Source organism: Dipodomys spectabilis, unplaced genomic scaffold (genome assembly GCF_019054845.1).
Source record: "Dipodomys spectabilis isolate Male_0828 unplaced genomic scaffold, ASM1905484v1 ptg000125l, whole genome shotgun sequence".
In the NCBI taxonomy this organism is placed as follows: domain Eukaryota; kingdom Metazoa; phylum Chordata; class Mammalia; order Rodentia; family Heteromyidae; genus Dipodomys; species Dipodomys spectabilis.
Window position 1 is genome coordinate 9,398,406 of NW_024870802.1, and position 22,657 is coordinate 9,421,062.

Consider the following 22,657-nt stretch of genomic DNA (forward strand, 5'->3'; position numbering starts at 1 on the left):
GCTCATTGCTGAACTACTTGCTCCCTCAATCACTTAAAAAGTTATAGAGATCAAGTTATTGTGAGGGAGATGGCCAGAATGTCCTTGCACGATATGATTGAATGAACACTTAACAAGGAAACTATGAACTAAGGCCAAAACAATTGTGGCTTCAACAAATGAAAACATAATGGGTTCAATGGCTCAAAATGCTGTCTGGCAGCCTGAGAATCAAACAGATCCCTGTGCTCAAGTATGCTCAAGTATGAGGTCTAGAAAAAAAAAAAAAACAGTCTGACCCCCCCCCTTCATTTTACCATTAAACATTTCTCCCAGTAGTTTTAAACTGTACTTACACACACTGCCAAATGAAAGATCGAACTATCTGCAAAGGTTCTCATTTATTTTTTTAATGATGAACTATTTTTGGCATGTCTCTTTGGACTAGATTTTGTTATCCCAGGCCTGAAAAGAAATTCCACATGAAAATCATTCAAAAACACTTTTGTAAATACCTGAGAGTTTGTCCTTCTCTCCCATTTTATACAATAACTTGGTAATGAAGAATAATTAAAATAATCTTTTAAATAAGAGAGGAGAAGATGCATTGAATTTCAAAAATATTTTTACCTATAAAAAATTCAAGTGCGCAAATATCTGTAATAGAGAAATTAATTTCCAAAGCTTCATCGATCTGGAGTATCTGCATCATCCAATGTGTTTCCACTATATCAAAATGTGGTTGTAACAAAAGTTCTGCTTCATGTGACGGCTAGCCTAATTGAACAGTTATAATTACAACCATTAATGTCCATATGGCAAAGGCACAACGTCATCACTCAGAGGTACATAGCTGTGACAATTGTGATTTTTTTTTTCCCATCTTAAAATCTGAGCACCTGGTTTTCCTAGATATCTGTGATCCAAGGGCTATAAACAATTCCTTCAAAAATGTTCCAGTGCAAGTTTCATGAGCTGCTCAACTGGACCCAGCCAGAGTCTTCAAGATGGCGTTGTAAAGAATTTGTTCAGGGGAAATCCACCCCCAGTGTAACGAGTGGCTGGTTTGATCGCTGAGACGGTATTTTCTGTGGGTAGTCTCTCCTTGCTTCTGTAAGAAAAGAGGCAAAAGTTAGTTTCTCCCGTGTTTTTTCATCCTCAAACGTTTGATGTTCTGGAAGTTCCTAGAGCAACTTAGCCACTAAAAATGACCTTGATTAAAGCTTCTAGTTTTAGACAAGGTTGTAAATCTAATTAGACATCCCCTGATAACACATCGAACCAGGGGAAGACAATTAAATGTGAAATGTGTTCTAATGTTGATCTAAATATGGTCAGAGGACCCCATCCCAGGTCAGGCACCGTGGAGTTAGTGGCTCCTCACTGGTGATCATCTTCCTGTTTTAGAAAATATTTGTTTAGTTCCAAAGATCAGTCAGGAGAATCCTTCTCTTAGCTCCATTATAATGACTAACTCACCACAGTCCAAAGATCTAGTGGAAGCTTATAAATATTTACTACATACTAGCTATCTCTCATCAGATTTGGACATTTATAAAATACAAATGTTCCTGTCATACTATGAAAAGCAACAGTTATTAGCAGAAATCATTGAAGACACAAGAAAATTTGGGAAGATTTTAAAGGATAGTATTTTAGTAAAATGAGTTCTATCCTGAAATATACAATGTATATTCTATATGGGTCTCCTTTAAATACACACACACACACACACACACACACACACACACACACACACACACACACACACACACAGGTTTCCCGCAGAGGTAACTTAGTTTTACACAAGTGTATAAGGGTGTTGGAGAAAACATTGATGGAATCCCTTTTAAACCAAATTTAAGCATACTGTTGGGACTATACTCAAATATTAAACAGGACACCTATGAATGACTTGCCTTAAATGAATGAATTCTGCATTTTCCCAAAAGAATCCAACTGTTCTTGGAAACTTTAGACCAGCCAGGGGATTTGAGATAGATAGAAAAATAAAGGGGAATGGGGAGGTGAGGTAAGACACAGGGTAGGATGAAAAGGGTATTTCAGAAAGATGAAAGGAAGCAAAAGGGGGGAAATGATATCAGTTTCTATTTTTACAGAAAACCTCCACTGGGAATATTCTAAATTATCCCATTTGGAAAGAATCTGTAGCAGGGGGCTGGTTTAATCAACCCAGCGGTCTCTAAACAGACTTGCTTGATAACTGTGAAACTCCATCCCCCACAAATAAGACAAAAGCCTCAGCTTTGAGTGGTTCCAGAAAAGAGGACTCCTTCGTGTTCTTTGGCAACTTGTCTGGCTTCTGATTGGTCTTAGATGCTGGCAGCCTTCTATCCCTTTCCCCTCCCCTCTCTTGCCTTAAATAACCTAAATTCTCCTTTCTGAAGGAACTTCGGCTTAATGCTTCTGGCTTGGTCTAAAGCTGACTAATGGGAATACTGTCTCCTTTACATTATCTTTTTAATGTATTTATAGGCCATTATAATGACTCCCTACAGCCTTCTTCTTTCCAGTCTAAACCATCTCAGCACTTTTGTTCTTGCCTCTGCATATTTTTTCTTCTGTACCTTAATCTCTTTTGCTGTGCTCCTAAGAACTCACCTCTCTGTCTACTGGTTTATGGATCCCCAAGTAGATGTGCCCATCTGTGAAACCCTGCCAGGCCATCGAAGTTACAAGTGATGAGCATTTAAGGACCAGAAGAGGACAGGTAAGGGAGAAGCTCGTGAGCAGCACCCTCATACAAATCTCCCAGCAATAATGGAAATGTCCCATGGGGAGCCAGCAAAAACATGTGGCCCTTGAGCAGTTGAAATGCCAACAATATGAATGAAAAAAGAGAGTTGGGCTGGGAAGGTAGCTCAGTGGTAGAGTGCTTGCCTTGCTTGCATGAGGCCCTGGGTTTGATTCCTCTGTACCACATAAACAGAAAGAGCCAGAAGTGGTACTATGGCTTAAAGGTTAGAGTGTTAGGCTTGAGCACAGAGAAGCTTAGGAACAGTGACCAGCCCCTGAGTTCATTTAAAAAAAAGAGAGAGAGAAGAAAAGAAAAGAAAAAGTAAAAGAGAGTTGTCATTTCATTTTTTTTTAATGTGCCAATTCTGGGGTTTCAACTTGGGGCCTAGGCGCTGTCCCTTTACTTTTTTTTCTCATGTCTGATACACTCTAACACTTGAGCGACAGCTTCACTTCCAGTTTTTTGGTGACTAGTTGAAGAATCTTACAAAATTTCTTTGACAACTGCAGATCATGGACCCTGTTCAAAAGATGTATGCTTGGTAGGACTAGGAATCTGTTCTCTAAAAAGCTTTCAGTTTGGGACTGGCTTGGTTCACAGGTTCTAATGACATAACTTCATTAACTGGTCCATGGGGGAGCCCCACTTCGTGGATACCAGCTCCTCATTTTAGACCACAAGGCTGACTCAGTGTGCTGTGTCTGAGGCAGAATGAGTCTCACATGGCCAGGGTTCAGGCCACAAGAATCAGATCCATGGCTTGTGCTTCATGTTAGACTAAACATGTCTTAAATGACAAGAACAACTAACAAGACATGTAAAGTATTTTCATAGCTTTTATCTTTCATTAATGACATCTACTGTTTGAAGGCTTAAGTTTTACAAACAGAAAGAAGAGCATGGTAAGATTTTTTTTTTTCAGTTAAGTTGTAACTGTTTTGTTCATATAGATTAAATCATGGAGATTTCTCTGATTAAAAAAAAAAAAAGAATCTTACAAACTTTCCTGCCCTGGTGGGATTCAAATCATGATCCTCAGATTTTAGCCTCCTAGTAACTAGGATTACAGGCATTGGCCATTAGCACCTGGTTCCATTTAATTTAATTGTTTAAACTTACATAACCACAAGTGGTATAAGACTGAGACCGCAGGGTTCTCCTTATGGACCACTGAGAAGGGCTGCGCCAGAGAGGAGGCTTGTCCTTCTGTGCCCAGAAAACTACAGGGTGGTCAGTAAGACCAAAGAAGACTAAGCCAAATCCCAGGACAAAAGCAGGAAGTGAGCAGTGCCGGAAGGATAATTGACTATGCAGCCAAGTTGGCTTTTGTCTCCAAATAAGGAACCCTGGAAGATGAATGCGATGACCCACTGGTGTAAGACAGAAGTTTTCAGGGATTCTACTTGTGACTTGATCTTAAATTATGCTCTGTTATTAGTTACAAAATGACAAGAGTATACATGTCATCTGTACATGAAAATATATTGGATACAAATTTAAAACCACCCTAAATTGTTTTTATTTTTAAAAATATATGTGCATAGCCAGGCACTGGCGGCTCATGCCTATCATCCTTGCAGTTCAGGAAGCTGAAATCTGATTGCAGTCTGAAGCCAGCCCAGGCAAAAAAGTACTCATGAGACTCCTGTCCAATTAACCACTCAAAAACCGGAAGTGGCACTGTGGCTCAAAGTGGTCAAACACTAGCCTTGAGCAAAAGAGCTCAGGACTAACACCCAGGCCCTGTGTTCAAGTCCCACAACCAACAAAAACAAAAGTGTGTGTGTGTGTGTTTGTGTGTGTGTGTGTGTGTGTGTGTGTAGCTAGATGGGAGAGGGAACTGCAGTTCAAGGATCTTTAGTGACTGCGGGGGAGAAGGTGTTCTCAGAAAGCTTGCAAGTTTAAATAAGGATACAGGTGGACCCGTTGCAACAATGAGAAGTACAAGTTGTCATGTTGAAAATGAACTTTACAACTTTGGTGGGGGGGGGGTAAGGATTGGGGGGGGCAGGGGGAGGCTGGGAAGGGATGGGAAGGGTAAACAAAGGAGGAGGCTACAATGCTTGATAAGAAATGTACTCACTATCTTGCACATGTAATTGTAACCCCTCTGTACAGTATGTTCACAATAAAAAAGAAAGAAAGAAAGAAAGAAAGAAAGAAAGAAAGAAAGAAAGAAAGAAAGAAAGAAAGAAAGAAAGAAAGAAGAGAGAGAGAGAAAGAAAGAAAGAAAGAAAGAAAGAAAGAAAAGGAAGAAAGAAAGAAAGAAGAAAGAAAGCTTGCAAGTCTTACTAAGAAGTTGCATTAAGCTAGAACTCTCCCTCAGGCGGGACCTAGCCACATCAACATTTTATAAGCACAGCCTTGAAAGGAGGAGGGAGAGAAGGGGAAGGAAGGAAGGGAAGGGAAAAGGAGAGGAGCCATAGTGTTTCCACTCCACTATTCATTTACTTTATATCTTTAATCTCAGTGGTTCTTGAAGTTCAATGTGCCTGAGAATCAGTGAGTGGCTTGTGAAGTTACAGACTTCTGAGGCCCAGCCAGCACCTGCTGAACCCAAATAGCTGGACCCCACGTCCCGCATGCCTAATAAATCTCACGAGAGATTCTGAATCGGATGGTTGCTAGGTCCACACTTTAAGACAGACTTATCTAAATGATAGCAGTATTTTACTCCACCAAGAAGCCGACATGTAAATGTGGACCAAGGGACTACTTCTGATTTACAAGAAGGGCAGATTTTTACTGGCGAATGAATTTGCATCCAGTTACTTTATATACTGTTTGCTGCTCACGGATTATAGACAGATGCACTCAAACCATATTTCAGCTTATCCCCAAAATCTCCTTGTAGATGAAATACCAAATGTGGCTTTCAACTTGTAATGGAAAGTCACCACAGAACTATCTGAATGATATTACCAACGACCCAGACTCTAACCTAGTTTCCAATGAGCCCACCCCACCTCTCTTCTGAGACCCAGCTGACATTCATCACAAAATAATGGGAGCAGCAGGTGTCCACCTGAAACTCTAATTGACAACCTTGAGTTTGCACTTCCACCTCCTAGACAAAGAGAAGTGCCATTTGACACTCTACCTCAGACACAGTATAGCTTACTAGCTGGTTCAAGATAGTTTCTCTGACATGTGCTCCTGATTATAGGGATCTGGCTATAGTACTTGAGAGACAGGCTTCACCAAGTCCTGCTTAGCAGAAGTGCACGCAGCTTTGTGAATATGTTTTTCCACCTGTGCAAAGTGGATTTTTGAATCTCATTTGCAAACAGGGTATGGTTATCTCTACACCATAAGAAGTGTCTGGATGGGAAGACACATTATATATTAACACATTATATATTACTCCTTCTGTTCCATGTTTGACCCATCGGTGAGTAGATACTTCTGTGAGGGATCTAAGAAGGAGTTCAGTGCTAGAGGAGACCCACCTCACTCCTTATGAACCTCTGATTGATTGTTCACCCTGTGACTTAGTTTACCCCCTCTGAAGTTCTTGACTCAGTGACTGTTCGCCAAGTATTTTATGACACATGGGAATATTTGACCAATTCTTACTTCTGAAGCATTTCTTTACGTTTCTGAGCCAGGTATTTCTTCTTCAAATTTGCCAATTCATTGCCAAGTGTCTCAATCTCGTATTTATATTCTTGGCTCTGTGATTCATACATATTCAATTCTGAAGACAAAACCTAATGTGGCAAATAAAGCAGCATTAGCAAAGGATAGGCAGCACAACAATATCCTTTCCTGAGACATCTTCTTATACTGCTATAGTTTACCTCCAGTGGGGATAGAAGTACAAAACAATGCCTAGGCTTAACAACTAATCTTTGAGTTTCTACCCTCTCAAGGTCTGTTCTATAACTGGGTCAAAATTGTGGCTGAGGACTGAAGGCTCATCAAGTGAATTGAAACATTCACTCCTGCTAAAAGAGCTATCAGGTAACATTCAAATAGGCTCAGCTGAATGATATAATGTGTTTCAAGGAATATTGTGTGCAGAGACATAAAAACTCCCAAACATGCAGTCTAAAATTGTTCTCAAAGCCTTTATAAAAATATTCAAGAAAAATCACACTAGGGAGTATGATTTAGATGAGGACTGCAATAAGAATTATTCTGAACCAGGCGCTGGTGGCTCACCCCTGTAATCCTAGCTACTCAGGAGGCTGAGATCTGAGGATCTCAAAGCCAGCCTGGGCAGGAAAGTTTGTGAGACTCTTATCTCCAATAAACCACCATAAAACCAGAAGTGGTATTGTGGCTCAAGTAGTAGAGTGCTCGCCTTGAGCTGAAGAGCTGAGGGACAGTACCCAGGCTCACAATTCAAGCCTCATGACTGACAAAAAAAAAAAATTATTCTGAAATAATTCTTGCCACCAGCACTAACCAGAGCATCCAATTTATGTTTGCCAAGGTGGTTGTTCTACTAAATGATTCTCACCTCTTTATCCCAGCACTGGGACACTTACTGAGAAGAAGTAGGGAGCTGTGACAGGTGCATAGGAAAGTGTAATGCAACCCAGAGGCTCTGATTAGAAGCTAGGTCACCCATCTCCTCCCATGGCCATGTTCAATTAATGGTCTCTGATTGGACAGAGTAAGGATTTACTCATCCAGACAAGACATAAAGCATAGAAATGGATTCATAACCTGACCTATGTAACTGTAATCCCGCTGTACATCACCTTTACAATAAAAATAAAAATTTTTAAGATATAAAGCATAAAGCATGCCCAAGCAAGGATGCGTGCCCTGCCAAAAACCAAGGTGAGAAAAAGCCCCATTGTTGTTCTAAGGGGTATGCAAGATTAATTTTAACTCTTGCTCAATATGTTGAAGGTATGGGTTTTTTTAATCACCATTTTTTTTGCTTTGTTTTTGGAAATGGGTCTCTATGCACTTCAGGCCCCCCTCAAACTCACAATCCTCTTGCCTCAATCTTCCAAATGGTGGGATTTCAGATATTTACCCACCATGGCCAGCTTTTTATAAAGATGATCATTGTTTGGATAGATTTCCTTACTGTGCTGAGAACCAAACCCAAGTCCTTCCACCTGCCCGCCACGTATGTTACCACTGAGTCACAACCCCAGCTCTTGATCTGCACTCTGGAGTGCTCATCTGCTTCAGAACCTTTCCTCTTAATTACTTGAAAATGATTCTGACTGTGCTATTTGATCTAAGGAATGAGATTTTCATGCTGGAGGAAAAAAAAATCCATCTCAATAGTTAAATTCTTAGGAACAGCAACTTTGTTTCTAAATAATGAATAGAGAATCTCCTGAGAGGCCAGATAATGACACTGACCTGTTAGTCTAGCTCAGTACCACCTGCTTCTAAGTCTCTTCTGCAAGAAGTATTTGTTACAATGCATTCTTAGCCAAAAAAAAAAAAAAAATCAGATTTCCCCTAGGTAAAGGATTAAGGTAACAAAAGGCCCCTGTGTGAGCCATTTATGGCCAATTCAGACCAACATATAGATAAGATAAAAACTTGTGCACACTCTGAAAAAAATACTAGGGAAAATACTTCATTTGAAATAATTAATTATTCCAAGGAACTAAAATAAATTACAAGTATATGTCTCATGCAAAATTCAACTTATGTGTCTGAATACTCATGTGAAATGAGCAATCAGAATAATTTTGAAAATTAATGTTCTACTAGACTTCCATATTATTGGTCTTTTTGTGTAAAACATCTGACAATATCCTGTCTTTCCAAGAGTTAATGCTATAGTAGTAGATTGGCATCTATTTTCCCCTAGGCAGAGAGCAATAACTATTACCTTTACTTGGTAATAATATAGCCCATGGATTTGTATGTATGAAACTTCCCTCATGTGCCAAGAATAGCAGATACTTGCGTGGGAGGTAAAGCTGAAAAATATCACGTAAAGACACATCATTTGGGGGAAAATGTACAGAAAGTGCATAGAATAGTAAAAACCCCATCTCTACAGCTGAGGCTCATGAGTGACTTAGAAGGGTGTTGTGTTAAAAATAATAATTCTCGCATGATTTTATTTCCTTTCATGGCTTGTTATCTGACACACATGGTTATGGAATCAGGCCCTGAGGACTAATCTTTTGCTTTGATCTAGGCCCTGGACCCATTTATTTCAGGAATAGCAGAAACCTGTTTTGACATGGGACTGCTTCATAATCATGTCCAATGTTTCTGCTACTCCTTTCCACAATCCAAGTCTTCTCTCATCTTGTGACTATCCACACCAACCCTTTCCTCCAAGTTTCCAATTTCCTTGCCTTCATCCTTCCCCCCAACTCCTTCCTCTTGTGCTCACTGCTCCCTCTTTCTGGAACCCAAGGTGGCTAATGAGCTCTATCTGAGAAACCAGTTAACTGTGTGTCCAGGCACGGATTGGCCCAAGGGATGTCCCCAGGTTCAACCAGTCAGGAGCAGAGCCTGCCACTTACTTTAAGTTGCTTGGTCTTCTCCTGTAGTGTATGTCGGTAGATCTGGAGCTGCTCTGCAGCCTCGGGGCCAGGCTGCCGGGCCAAAATGTGTTTCAGTTCCACATACAGTTTCTCCTTTTCCTGGTGGTGAGCATAAACCAGAACAGAAATCAACAGTTCTGCCGCAGCAAGGAAAGTACCTTTTACTACATGGCCACAATGGCTTGAGAGCATCCAAGGAGACTTTGTAGCAGTACACTGACTGCATTTGCTTGCTGGTTCAATCTGCACACATCACACCATCCCTTACTAAAGCTAGTACTTGGACTCAGTAAGGAGACAAATGAGGGGACATAAGATCACTACAGTCATAAGGTAGCACTGGATGACCTCAACTGGTGAAAGCGGAAGTGACTGACAGGAAGATCTAAGAGAGGTTTTCTGAAAATGGTATTTGAATTGTTCCTCCAAAAGTAAGTAGGATTCGTCCTCAACCAAAGAGAGAAAAGAAGAGAATTTTAGGTCCAAGTTCTGTGATGGCACAGGGGTATGGTGATAAATCCAGCTCAGCAGAACCCAGGTCATGAGGAGAGAAGGAAGAGGGAGAGAGAAAACCCAGCTCATAGGGTAGGCCTAGATTGTGCTGGGAACATGACCTATGTGGCAGTTGGCAGTGATAAGACATGCCTGGTTGTCTTCAGAAAACACATCCAACAGCATCAAGGACAGTGCAGAATTAAGATTCTGCCCAGGGACCCAGTGAAAGCAGGTGATGCAGGAAGCTGGACCTCAGGCCTCAGGGTGGGAGCTGTGTGGATGTGGAGACATCGGGAAAGTAGAATCCAAGGAATCTGGAGAGTGATCAGACAATGGAAAGAGAAAGGGAAGGAGCCACAAGGACTCCCAAGTCTCCAATGGTAAGAGGGAAGCTGGTGGTGACAGAGACAGGGATGGCATAAGAAGAGGAGGTAATGTAGAGGTAAGGGTCAAGGGGCTTGGGATGTTTCTGTCAATCATAGAGGTAGCACTGAGACTGGACCCTGTGGGATACCTGGGAAAGAATCTAGGGCAGCAAATGGAGCAAAAGGCATCGAGAAGCAAAGAGCAAGTCAGATTAGAAAAGCCAGGACTTTGGGAGAACAAGAATATGGAAGGATGTGGAAGGAAAGGAGAGCAGAAAAAGAAAATTATGGAGACAATCAAACTTCTCCCAAAGAAAAGCAAGAGGCCAAAGTGAGGCAGAGGCAGTGGCGGGGGGGGGGGGGGGGGGGGGGGGAGGGAGGGGGGGGGAGGGAGGGAGGGGGGGAGGGGTTGGGATCCAGGGGCATCAGATGACATGAAGAAGAGAGGAGGGCTGCAAGCAGCCTTGGGCGCCTCACTGGGATATCGCAGATATCAACTCAGGCTGCAGTAACACCGGTTAAAACACCCATCAGAAGCAAGTGAAGAAGGCGAGTCTTTCAAGAAATATGAAAAGCATCGGAAGAAAAAAGAACTGAAAATATGTTGAGGCATGGGGATGGGTGGGTGAGAACTCAGAAAAACAAGGTAAGGCAGCGCTGTCAGGCAAAAGGAAAGGATTTCCTAGAATCTATAGCAAAGCAAATTTCCACAACTTAAGCAGCAAGCAATGTCACGTATATCCTGACTTCCAGTATTGGCAAGATGGTTTTGGATCCTAAAGATATTGCACACAAGCAAAGATTTACTTCTAAATTACCTCGATTTGAGATTGCCATATCTCTAAAGTACAATAATTTGAACAAACATTGATAATGATGAGAATGTCTGCTCATTAGTATCTGTACATACTTATTTCCTTAAGGTAATTATGTTAAAAGAAAAGCCATGAGAAGTACAAACCCTCTCATTAAATAAAATATCTAGTCAAACCAAAACTAATTTCTACCTAGAGCTACCTAATCTTGACGTTGTCATCAAATTATCTTTTTTTTTTTTTTTGCTAGAGCATATAAAAACCTTGGGGAAAAAGTAGGTAAAATTCATTAACTAGGTATTGTTACCATTTGTTTTAGTTTTGTTTTTCCTCTGGGAAAAATATAGAAACTTTATTACAAAAGCAGAGCTTTACCTACAGGAGAGCATTTGCCACATAAAAATTAGTGAAAAGCTTTTGAACACACACACACACACACACACACACACACACACACACACACACACACACGTACTGTCATTAAAGAAATAATTCTAGAAATGACACCAAAAATCTGTGCTAAAGAAAACTTACACAATAGAATTACAAAGTGGTGATTTTCCTTTGCCATCCAACCCCTTCTGTCACACCTTACAATATAACCTTCACAGTAAATGGATGTAGCAAGCAATGAAAAAGATATCAGGAGGTGAGTTTATTTTCTATAGCCACTTAACGCCTGCTCTGTTGGAAAAAAAATAACACTTCTGACAAGGCCTCAAGATTCAATTTGGAGAGGGTAATACGTATGTGGAGAAGTCCACATAACTGTTTTGTCCATTTCTTTCAGCTCACCTTTCTTTATTCCAGGGAACAGGGAACTTGAAAAGTAAAGAATCCCACAATGATGAAGGGGAAGCAATCTAGTTTGGGATATAATAATGTCTTCAAGTGAAAAGACCATCTTACTGTGAGAACCAGGAGTTTCACAAGTATAATTCTTTTCAGTCACGTGGGGCAGGTAGGCAGCACGAAAACAGGAAGAAGAAACTTTAGAGGAAGTAAATATTGTTACTGCACTTCATACTTGAGAATCTCAAGGTCAGTAGGGATTAATGGTCTTCCCAAAGTCCTTTGGTAAGGGAAAAACTGAATTATGATACATTTAAAATTCCTTTTTGTGGGGCTGGGAAAGTAGCTCAGTGGTAGAGTGCTTTCCTTGCATGCCTGAGGCCCTGGGTTCGATTCCTCAGTACCACATAAGCAAAAAGAAAAAAGCCAGAAGTGGCGCTGTGGCTCAAGAGGTACAGTGCTAGCCTTGAGCTGAAGAGCTGAGGGACAGCGCCCAGGCCCAGAGTTCAGGCCCCACGACCGGACCCAAAAAAAAAAAAAATTCCTTTTTGTCCATGTGGTACTTCCAGTGGAGCTTTAAAGACATGGTAGTACCTGAAAAAAGTCTGGATCAAAATGAGCTACAAAGCTGGGCTTGGTGGTGCACACTGTAATATTAGCTGCTCAAGAGGTGGGGGTAAGAGGATTGCTGTTAAGAGGATGGCTAAGGTAAGAGCTTAGATCCTCTCTAAAAATCAAGCTAAAATTGAAAGGGCTAGGGTTTGGTTCAAGTAATAGAAGCTTGCTTAGCCCATGCAAGACATGAGTTCAATTGCCAATACTGAAAAACAGAATCCCACAAAATTCCTGAAGACTACATGACAATGTCAATAGGTGAGGAGAGCCAGCAGGTGAAATCAAGTTCAAGGCCAGGGTAGAGGGTATATGAAGTACAGATGACTCCACTCCTGTCTTTTCCTCACCTACATCATCAGAAAGAGCACTGCCCAGGTCCTCTACCAGAACATATAGTCTTTGGATACTAAGGGAATGTTATTATTGTTCAACCTGTCTTACTCCATCACTTTCTCTCTTTTTTCCAGACTGTAAAGTGAATTGTAGTGAATTTAATCTAAAGAATAGCTGAGCAACTGAACAGGGAGTACCCACAAAGGTGGAAGAAGTAAAGAAACTGAATGAATTACCATTAAAACAGCCTGAGGACTCAAAGTCAAAGAACTCAGAGAGAGCTCAGTTCCTCAGCACAAGTGATGTCTGTGTGTGCGTGAAACTTCATGAACAGTGGCAGCAGTGGTGGGCAGTAGTTGGAATGTTTTGCCAGGAGCTGGTGTGAGTGAATTTTGGTGTACATGTGCCACGGAAAAAATCTAATAAAAACCCAAAGTGAAGGCTGGTAAGAATTAACATTCTAGCCATGTATATCACACAAATTTGTATTTAGGGATGTCTGCTAGTAATTTAGATAAATATGAGGCGTTTGATGGATTGAAGGTCTTAAGTACGATTGTCTTCCAATTTATTCCTCTCTAACCCTCTACAAGGGCCAACCAAGCTCTTCAAACATTGTGCAATGGGGTGTATAATAACCCCATTTAGAGACAAAGCATGCAGTTCTATTATAAAGAGAATCTATCTTATGCAACAGAGACTCATTAGCTGTCCAATGTATATTGTCTCCATAAGAGAGCAGAGGCAGAACCAGCTGCCTCACAATACATATCCTGTCCCTCTTCATTAAACCACATCCATTTCTCTTTAAACTCAGTCAATTAATTTGTCACTTGGTTAGCAGCACCATATGTCAATAAAAGATCATAAGAAAATCACAGAATAGTTTTATTTCATCACCAGTGAAAAACTTCAGGTTGGTATTTCTTTACTCAAGAGTTTGTTTATAGTACACATCAATATCAATTACTGGCAGGCTTCATTTTTTTAATTATTTTACTTATTGCTACACTTGAATAAAGCTAGACTATTGACACTGAGAATCTAGTTTTCTCTTTGGATGGGCAAACCTCTGTGTATGTGTGTGTGTGTGTGTGTGTGTGTGTGTGTGCATGCACGCACGCACATGTGCATGTATGTGCATGGCGCATGTGCCAGTGCTGGAGTTTGAACTCAAGACCTGGGTAATATCCTTTAGCTTTTTTTGCTCAAGACTGGTGCTCTACCACTTAAGCCACACCTCCACTTCTAGGTTTTTGACGGTTAGAAATAAGAGATTCATGTACCTTCCTGCCCAGGCTGACTTCAAACCACAATCCTCAGATCTCAGCCTCCTGAGTAACTAGGATTATTGGCATTTACCAGGCTGGGTAGGCATGACTTGAAAGCACTCACCATAGTCTATCCATCCTTGAAATTGAACTTTCTTTCTAGACATCCATTCATCCAATAGTCAGACATGACTATAGAGTCTTTGGCTGCAAGAATTGTTGCTAAATTATATTGGGTGACAGCACATCTGATTGTCAATATAAGCTGAGAATAGTGTTAAGACATTAATTATACTATTAGCTTCAAATAATGCTGTCGTTTCTGTAACAGTCTGTAACCCCCATTGGAAATTCCAGCTAGAGAATCAGTGAGATTTCAGCTATTTGTATTTTACCTAACAATAAATTAAAAGTCTGCACTGGGAATGGTCTATGCAAATAAGACTCTGCACTATTCTGGGTACAGTTAAGAGAAAGAAAATTGAACTGTTCACAGAACTCCTTTCCCTCCCAAGTTACAGTTGTATAATCACTGTCTGTTTATGCTCTCTGTCTTTTGCTTTGCAACTTTGGCTGAAAACAGAAGATAGTTCACATTCAGCATGCACCTCCACAACCCCTCTGCCTTAGCTCGCCTACACCAAGCAGAAACTGACTGAGAGGAACTAATTTATTCTATTTCCATCTGACTCTGTGTTTGGCAAGTGCCAGTGCATTGATTCTGCTCACCCTGGAAGCATCAATTTGCTTGGGCGAGAGTTGGGGATAATTGTCTCACCCCACCCCCCCTTGAACCAGCTGACTCATGGAAAATAGACAGCTTTCCTGTGACTGAAGACACACTCATCACTAGAGGGAAAAGCCACCCACCCAGGTTCTTGGGTACCAGGTGCTTCAAAGACAGACATGCTCTCCTGCTCATCATTATTACAGCCTCAACCAATGGATCCAAGACATAGTCGATTAAAAAATAAAAACCTACCACTGGATGTGAAAGTGTATGTCTGCCATCACATCGCTCAGGAAGTTGAGACCAGAAAATCACAAGTTTGAAGCCAACCAAAGCTACATAAGAAGTCTAGCCTCCAAAGGAAAGCAAGAGAGAAAAATATAACTACTACTTCTGAGGGGGAAAAAAATGACTTCACAGGGGGCTGGGAAGGTGACTCAGTGGTAAAGCACTAGCCTTGAGCTGAAGAGCTGAGGGACAGCGCCCAGGCCCAGAGTTCAGGCCCCACAACCAGACCCCCCCCAAAAAAAAATCTTAAAAAAATGACTTCACAGAATATCCAGGAGAGCTCTTTTTCAGAATGTCAACAGAGGTCATTCATGGTCCCACATAGAGTGTTTAATCTTTATCGATTTATCCTTTATTTCCAATTGAATTAAGGGCCTTTAATGTCAGAGCCATGATGGATCTCTGCAAATACTTCTTACTATCATGCTCTGCTCATTCTAGGTGCTCTATAATTGTGGGGGTAGGGGGATAGATGGAAAGAGAGAGTGGGAGAGAGCTTATTATTCAGGAGTGAATTCAGGGCCTTGTGCCCTTGCTTGGCTTTCTTGCTCAAGGCTGGTGCTCTACCACTGGAGCCACACTTTCACTCCTGGCTTTTCGCTGGTTAATTGGAGATTTGTCTGCCTTGGTTGGCTTTAAACCGTGATCTTCAGATCTCAGCCTCTTGAGTAGTAGGATGATAAGCAGGAGCCATTAGCTTATTTTGTTAACTGTAGTTACACTGACGGCAAACTATGCCCTTTCTATTATACATCAATGAAGCACTGAGAAATTTTAGTAGGTAACATCTTCCAGGGAGTAGAGCTTATATAATTCACCCCAGTGAGATGGTGCAATTATGGCTCTCATCATTTTCAACTAAATTTTTGTATTATGTATACTATGTGTAACTCAGGAAATCACTCGATGGACAAACTTAATCTCTTAGCTAAATGTTTTTAGAGTTTTACTGTAGTTCAAGTTCTACTACTTTTTTTAATTAATAAGATTCACAAATGTATTCAAATTAACTAACGCTGAGAACACTATTTGTATGCACATGCACATATTAGTAAATATGAAAATGCTAGCATAACGCTATCTACATTTCTCAACTAAATAACAAAGTAGCTTTTTAAATAACTTCCTTAAACACAGAAATCCTCCTTGCATCAATAACTCTTTTCTAGATTTTTTAAAATACAGTATATTTTTGCCTCTTTGTTTGATTTTAGTTCTTTTTCTCTCCCATCCCTCCCCAATCCATCATTCTTTACAAAATACTAAAATTAGTTTTAATTTTTTTTTGTCGGTTGTGGAGCCTGAACTCTGGGCCTGGGCACTGTCCCTCAGATCTTTCAGCTCAAAGCTAGCACTCTACTACTTGAGCCACAGTACCACTTCCGGCTTTTTCTGCTTATGTATTGAGGAATCGAACCCAGGGCCTCATGCATGCAAGGCAAGCACTCTACCATCAAACCACTTTCCTAGCCCCAATTTAAATTGTTAAGCAAGATTATTTTCCTGTTCCATCATCCCAGCCCCATAAAGGCAACCCTAGAGCATGGCCTAATCTATCTGGAAATGCCTGATTTCACTAGGAGAGTAAATTAGGAACTCCGTAAACACACTACATTTCTACCTAGCTTTACAAGCAGAAAAAAAAAATAATGGCTGGTATCTCGGGACTTTCTTGTTTATTGGCTTTATAACGAAAATGTCAGCTGAACGGAACTCTAGGCCCATCTTGTTTATGATGTCATGAAGTAAAAAAGTTCCCTGGAGAGAGTGGAAGAGTCTGGAATTGGTGATGAGATAGAATTACACAGCAGAGTTCTTTCTATGCAGGAAACTAGTTGGTTACACAAAGTTCTTAGCTTCTTCCTGCATACATGGTAAAGTGTTTCATGAGGCAGTTGAGAAATTTGCATGTGATAACCTTCCCCATTTCTGTAACAATAAGAAAAATGCTCCTGGCATCTTCTGATTTAAGCAACCTTATTTTTCTTGGAAGATGTTTTTGCAAGGGATTTCACTTCCAAAATGCAAACAGATGTTTGTGAAAATTCTGCACAAAGTACATAATCCCCTAAGCCAGTCTTCATTTGTCACTGAAGCTGTTTCCATTTCCTCTTTCTGCTGCACACCTAGCAATTGAGTTTATAGAATTGCTCGTATTAAAGCAAGAGTGTTGACTGTTCTTAAAATTGTTCATGAAACAGATCTATAGAAATTAAAATCAAATAAGTGCTTATCTGTGCAAGGTTCACACAAAGACAAGCCTGAAACTTACAGGAGCTTATTGTCGAGTTAAGGAAAAACAACTAACCCAGTGTAAAGATTTAGCTATGTCAGGTCCCAAAAAGTGAAGCAAGTTCAAGAACAGAGATGCTATCCTGGTGGTGGACCACAGAACTGGAAATATTTCAGGTGGATCTTCCCAAGTATGGATAGTGATATTTGCATTCATGGATCAGAAAAGGTCCTCACTATCAAAGGGCAGATTTAATAGATAAAGCCATCTGAAGTCAATCTTTTTGAAATAGTGTCCATTGTCTATATGAGAACTAAGTTTCTAAAGTTTATCTGAACACCCTAACCAAAACTTATTTTGAAGAGACTGGGTGCCTATGGGTCTCACCTTTAATCCTAGCTACTCAGGAAGCTGAGATGTAAGGATCTCAGTTTGAAGCCAGATGGGGCAGACAAATCTGAGACGCTTATCTCTGATTAACTAGCAAAAAGCTAGAAGTGGAGGTGAGGCTCAAGCAGTAGAATAACAGCCTTGATTGGAAAAAAAACTCAGCAAGAGCATAGGGCCCCAATTTCAAATCTGAGTACTGGCACAAGAAGGAAAGGAAAGGAAAATGGAAAGGAAAGGAAAGGAAAGGAAAGGAAAGGAAAGGAGGAAAGAAAAGAAAAGGGAAGAGAAGAGAAAAAAAGAAAAGAATCTTGTCTTAGGGAATGTGATAGTCAGTAGTATAGTCCATAAATTGATGACAATTATGGCTCATCATTTTCCATAAAACTTTGATATGCCAATATCTAATATGCTGCCTTTTTTTTAATTCTTGCTGATTCTAATGGTTGAACTTAAAAGAGTTCACTGGATCCCAATCCTTGGAGTTGAATCACCTTGGAGCTGAATCAAAATATAATAGGAAAAGAAAAAGTAGTCAAAGATTTATAGCTGGGGATCTGATTATCAGAAAGAGGTTACAAGAGATTCCTGTCCCAAGCAAACCATATTCATATAGACTTTTTTAAAGTACCATTTAATTGGCTACTACAAAGGTCTACCCTTCCATAATCTTGAAGTCCTTAAGATACACAATGGAGGGAGCAAGAGAAGAGGTGATATTGTTTAAAAATAAATGTACTCTTTACCTGACTTATATAACTGTAACCCCTCTGTACATCCCCTTTATAATAACAATTTTTTTAAAGATGCACAATGAAATGAAATTGTGTTTTACTTTTCTTGGTAAAAGAAACAAGATGGGGAAGATGGAGGAGGAGAAGCTAGAGGATAAACAAGCTCTCGCATAGAAAGCAGTTTTAGTGCTCCAGTGAACAGTCCTAAGCCAGAGAATCACACCAAGTGTGCCATCACAGTACAGAGAGTTAGGCCAGAGAGGGAAAATCCAAGCAAGAAGATAGATCTGAGCCCTTGCCAGCAGCCACAGCTGTGGCGACCGTAGCCATCATACCTGCAACACAGAGTCTGGGACAAAGGTGCCAGATGCAGCGGGTGAGCGGATTGTACTCAACACTGACAAGGAGCAGACATCTTCATCCTGCAGATCACAGACCAGAGACAACCCAGGAACCAAGACTCCGGCGTGAGTAGAAGCCTGACATCCTCACTCCTTCTCAGGGAGCAGAGGAGGGAAGGCCACCCCTCCCCTCCCACCACCGGAGATCTCTATCTTTGATACTGACAAAGGCCTGGCTGAGCAGCTAGCTCCAACTCAGGCCTTGAAAGAAAACAAAAGACCTACCAGGCTCAGCTCCACCCAAGGAAAAGTCACCCAGCCAGGGCTGAGCAAGCTCTGCCAGCCCCAGGAGTGGCTTTCTTCACTGGGTAAACAGAGCCAGAGGCTGCCCCTCCCTATAGCAGCCTAGACAATCAATTGAAATTCAGTAAACATAAACCCTGAGAATGGCTCCAGGCTGGGCTCTGTGAGTATCTCAGAAGCTAGCTCCTCAGGGAAAAGCTGCTGTTTGCTGAAAGGCCTCAACTCTACCCAGAACCTAGCCTCATCACAGCATCTCCAAACTAGAGGAAACAGCCACCTCCCTCTTTTGTGAAACTCAAAGCAGATCTCCCTCCCATTGAACTAGCCTGGGAGGAGGATCACAAAATCCTGGGTAAAGCAGAGCATTTTTCTGCCTGCTCAAACAAACTGACTTAAGAAACCATCCAAGCCACAGGAAAATCAAACACCACAAGCAGACCAGAGACTCCAACAAGAGACTAGTTACAGACAGAAGGGAGATACAGGATCTTCCCATCCCCCCCCCAAAAAAAAATCAAAGAATTCTTTTTTGTACCTTTTATAAAAAAAAATTTTTAACATTTTTTAATTTTGAATTTTTAACTTTTTTTAAAAATTGTTTTCTATTAACTTTTTTTCTTCCTTTTATAATTTTTATTTTAGGGGTATATGTGTGTGTACTTTTTTCTCTTTTTTTCTTTTTTTTTGTTTAGCTCTACTGACCTTTTGATCCTTTGTTTTCTTTCTTTCTTTCTCATTCTTTTCACTTTCTTCTCTTTTGCTCTTCTTTGCGTGACTTAATTGCTGTTCTGCTCATCCTCAGATATACGCATAGTCAATTATTAGACCTTATCCCCCATTGTGTACACACTTAATCCAGAAATTTATTACTCAATTCAAAACCTCTTAGATTTAAATTCTTTAATAGCAGTACTATCTCTTTATACCTATATAATATTTTAAGCATTTTTTAAGTTTTTCATGTCTCCTTTCTATCCCTCCCCTTCTCTTATCCTATCCCTGTTCTTCTCTGAATATTACGTTTTTAAATTTGCATAATTTTTAATTGTTTCACTTTTTAATTTTTAATTTTTGTTTTTCTATATTTTCTTGTCTCTTTTTTCTTTCTCTTTCTTCTTTTTTTTTCCTCTCTCTACTATCATTCTATCTAACCTATTTCCCACTTTGAGATTAGGACTTAGTTAACTCTCCCTCTACTATTCCACATCCTTCTATTCCTATTTTTACCCACATCTCTCCCTAAACCTAATAATTTCTGGTTTGCCAAATTCTTCTTTGTGGTTTGTAGCCCATTAATACATAGTTGTTTGATGTTGAATAGATATATCTGTTGAACTATATTGTATCTGCAGACTTTTGACTGTGCAACTACAGACTTTGGTTAATGCTTGCCTTAAGATAGTGTTCTAGCACAAAACTGGTGTTACTTTCATCCCAAATGGGCAGAACAAGCCGGAAAAACACAAGAAAAATAGCAAGTATCTCAACTCCCACTCATGATAATCAGGGAACGGAACAGATAATGAGTAATCCAGAGGAGAGTTCCCAAAAAGCTCTACAAACACTACTGATAAACATGGTAAATGAAAAGATTGAAAACCTGCAAAGGACTGTGTGAGTGTGATAGGGAGAGAGAGGAGGCAAACCAAACATCAATACAGGAATATAATGAGCATGAGGAAGCTACTCAAAGATTGATACAGGAATTGCATGAGCAGCTTGAGAACACTCAAAGAGAAATAAAGGAATGGTGTGAGCAGGCTGAGATCAGTCAAAGAGAAAATCAGGAATGGCGTGAGCAGGCTGAAAACGCTCAAAGAGAACTACAGGAATTGCGTGAATGTGAGGAAGCTAATCAAAGAGTAATACAGGAATTGAGAGAGCGGGATGAGAATACAGAAAGATCACTAAAGACATTCATGGAATCCATAAACAGAGAGCTGAAAGAAGTCAGGGAGACCACAAAGGGAATGCTGAATGGAACCCAACAGAAGGAATGGGAGTCCAAGGAAACCATAACCAATCAACTAAGTGATTGAGAATAAACACTGAACAACAAATTAAGGAAGTAAAGAAGTTCATACAAGATCTAAAACAAATCTTCAACAAAGAATTTGAAGCCAACAAAGCCGACCAACTAGAAGGAAAAGAAATAAAAAATGAAGTAGAAAGTCTTGACAGTAGGTTAGACTATGCAGAAGATCGAATCTCGGGGATTGAAGACAGCCTAGATATTATACAGAAAGAACATACAACCATCCAAGACAAATCCAAGAAATATGATAGATTTATTCAACACTTGGAAGACACTATCAGAAGGCCTAATCTGAGGATAATGGGCGTAGAGGAGCACCTAGAGACAGAAGTTGATGGTCTAGGAAATTTGTTTAACAGGATCCTAGCAGAGAACTTCCCAAATATGCAAAAAGATAGGCCTATTCAGATACAAGAAGCTTTTAGAACTCCAGATAGACCAGACCAGAACAGAACATCCCAAAGTCATTATAATCCGCATAGGATCAATTCAGACCAAGAAAAAGATCCTTAAAGCTGTCAAGGAGAAAAGATCAATCACCTATAAAGGGAAATCAAATAGAATCACCTCAGATTTCTCAGCAGAGACAATCAAAGCAAGAAGAGCTTGGAATGATGTATGCCATGCCCTAAAGACAAACAACTATCGACCAAGAATACTGTACCCAGCTAAACTCTCCTTCATAACCGAAGGTCAAATAAAAACCTTCCATAGCAAAGAAAAATTGAAACAATATATCTCCACCAAACCAGCCTTAACAAAAGATTCTTAAAGATGTCCTACACATAGAAAACCAACAAGACCACAATAAAGGCCAAGAAACTGCACTCAAACTGAGAATCCAAGAACCATAGGAAGAAACCAGTTGCCACAGCCCCCAAGAAGGTGGATAAAATGGCAGGAACTCCCCAACACCTCTAAGTTCTATCTCTCAACATTAATGGACTTAACTCTCCAATTAAGCGACATAGACTGTCTAGTTGGATTAAAAAAAGCAAGATCCTTCTATCTGCTGCCTTCAGGAGTCACATCTTGCCCATAAAAACAAACACATTTTCAATGTGAAAGGTCTACCAAGCAAATGGCCCCCATAAACAGGCGGGAGTTGCAATCCTAATATCAGATAAAATAGACTTCAAATTAAAATTACTGAGAAGACATAAAGAAGGTCACTACATACTAATTAAGGGATCTCACCTTCAGGAGGATATTACAATTCAATATCTATTTGCCAAACAACGGAGCACCCAAATTTATCCAAGAAACACTACTTTCCCTCAAATCCCACATAGATCCAAAGACATTAATTGTTGGGGACTTTAACACACCATTTTCTCCACTAGATAGATCAACTCAGCAAAAACTCAACAGAGAAACCGCAGATCTAAACAACTGCATAGATCAACTAGATTTAACAGACATCTACCAAATATTTCACCCAACAGCATCAGAATACACGTTTTTCTCAGCAGCACATGGAACATTTTCCAAAATAGCCCACATTTTAGGCCACAAAGCAAACTTGTCCAAATTCAGAAACATTGAAGTTATACCTTGCATTCTCTCAGACCACAAGGGAATAAAATTAGAACTCAACATCAAAAGCCACCAAAGAAAGTCCTGTAACACATGGAGGCTGAACAACACACTACTGAATCATGAGTGGGTCATGGAAGAGATTAGAAAGGAAATTCAAATGTT

At 40.2% G+C, this 22,657-nt stretch overlaps 1 protein-coding gene across 1 annotated transcript in view; it reads right to left on the reverse strand.

Moving 5' to 3' along the window:
* Positions 1 to 368: 368 nt before the first annotated feature.
* Positions 369 to 22,657, reverse strand: part of Cfap58 (cilia and flagella associated protein 58) — a 98,363-nt gene continuing 76,074 nt past the window's right edge. The window contains exons 16-18 of the mRNA XM_042689505.1: positions 9,199 to 9,318; positions 6,314 to 6,447; positions 369 to 1,090 (exon numbers count right to left, since the gene is read on the reverse strand). Coding sequence (XP_042545439.1) covers positions 982 to 1,090; positions 6,314 to 6,447; positions 9,199 to 9,318 — 363 coding nt within the window. The 3' untranslated portion in view covers positions 369 to 981. The remainder of the gene's footprint in view (positions 1,091 to 6,313; positions 6,448 to 9,198; positions 9,319 to 22,657) is intronic.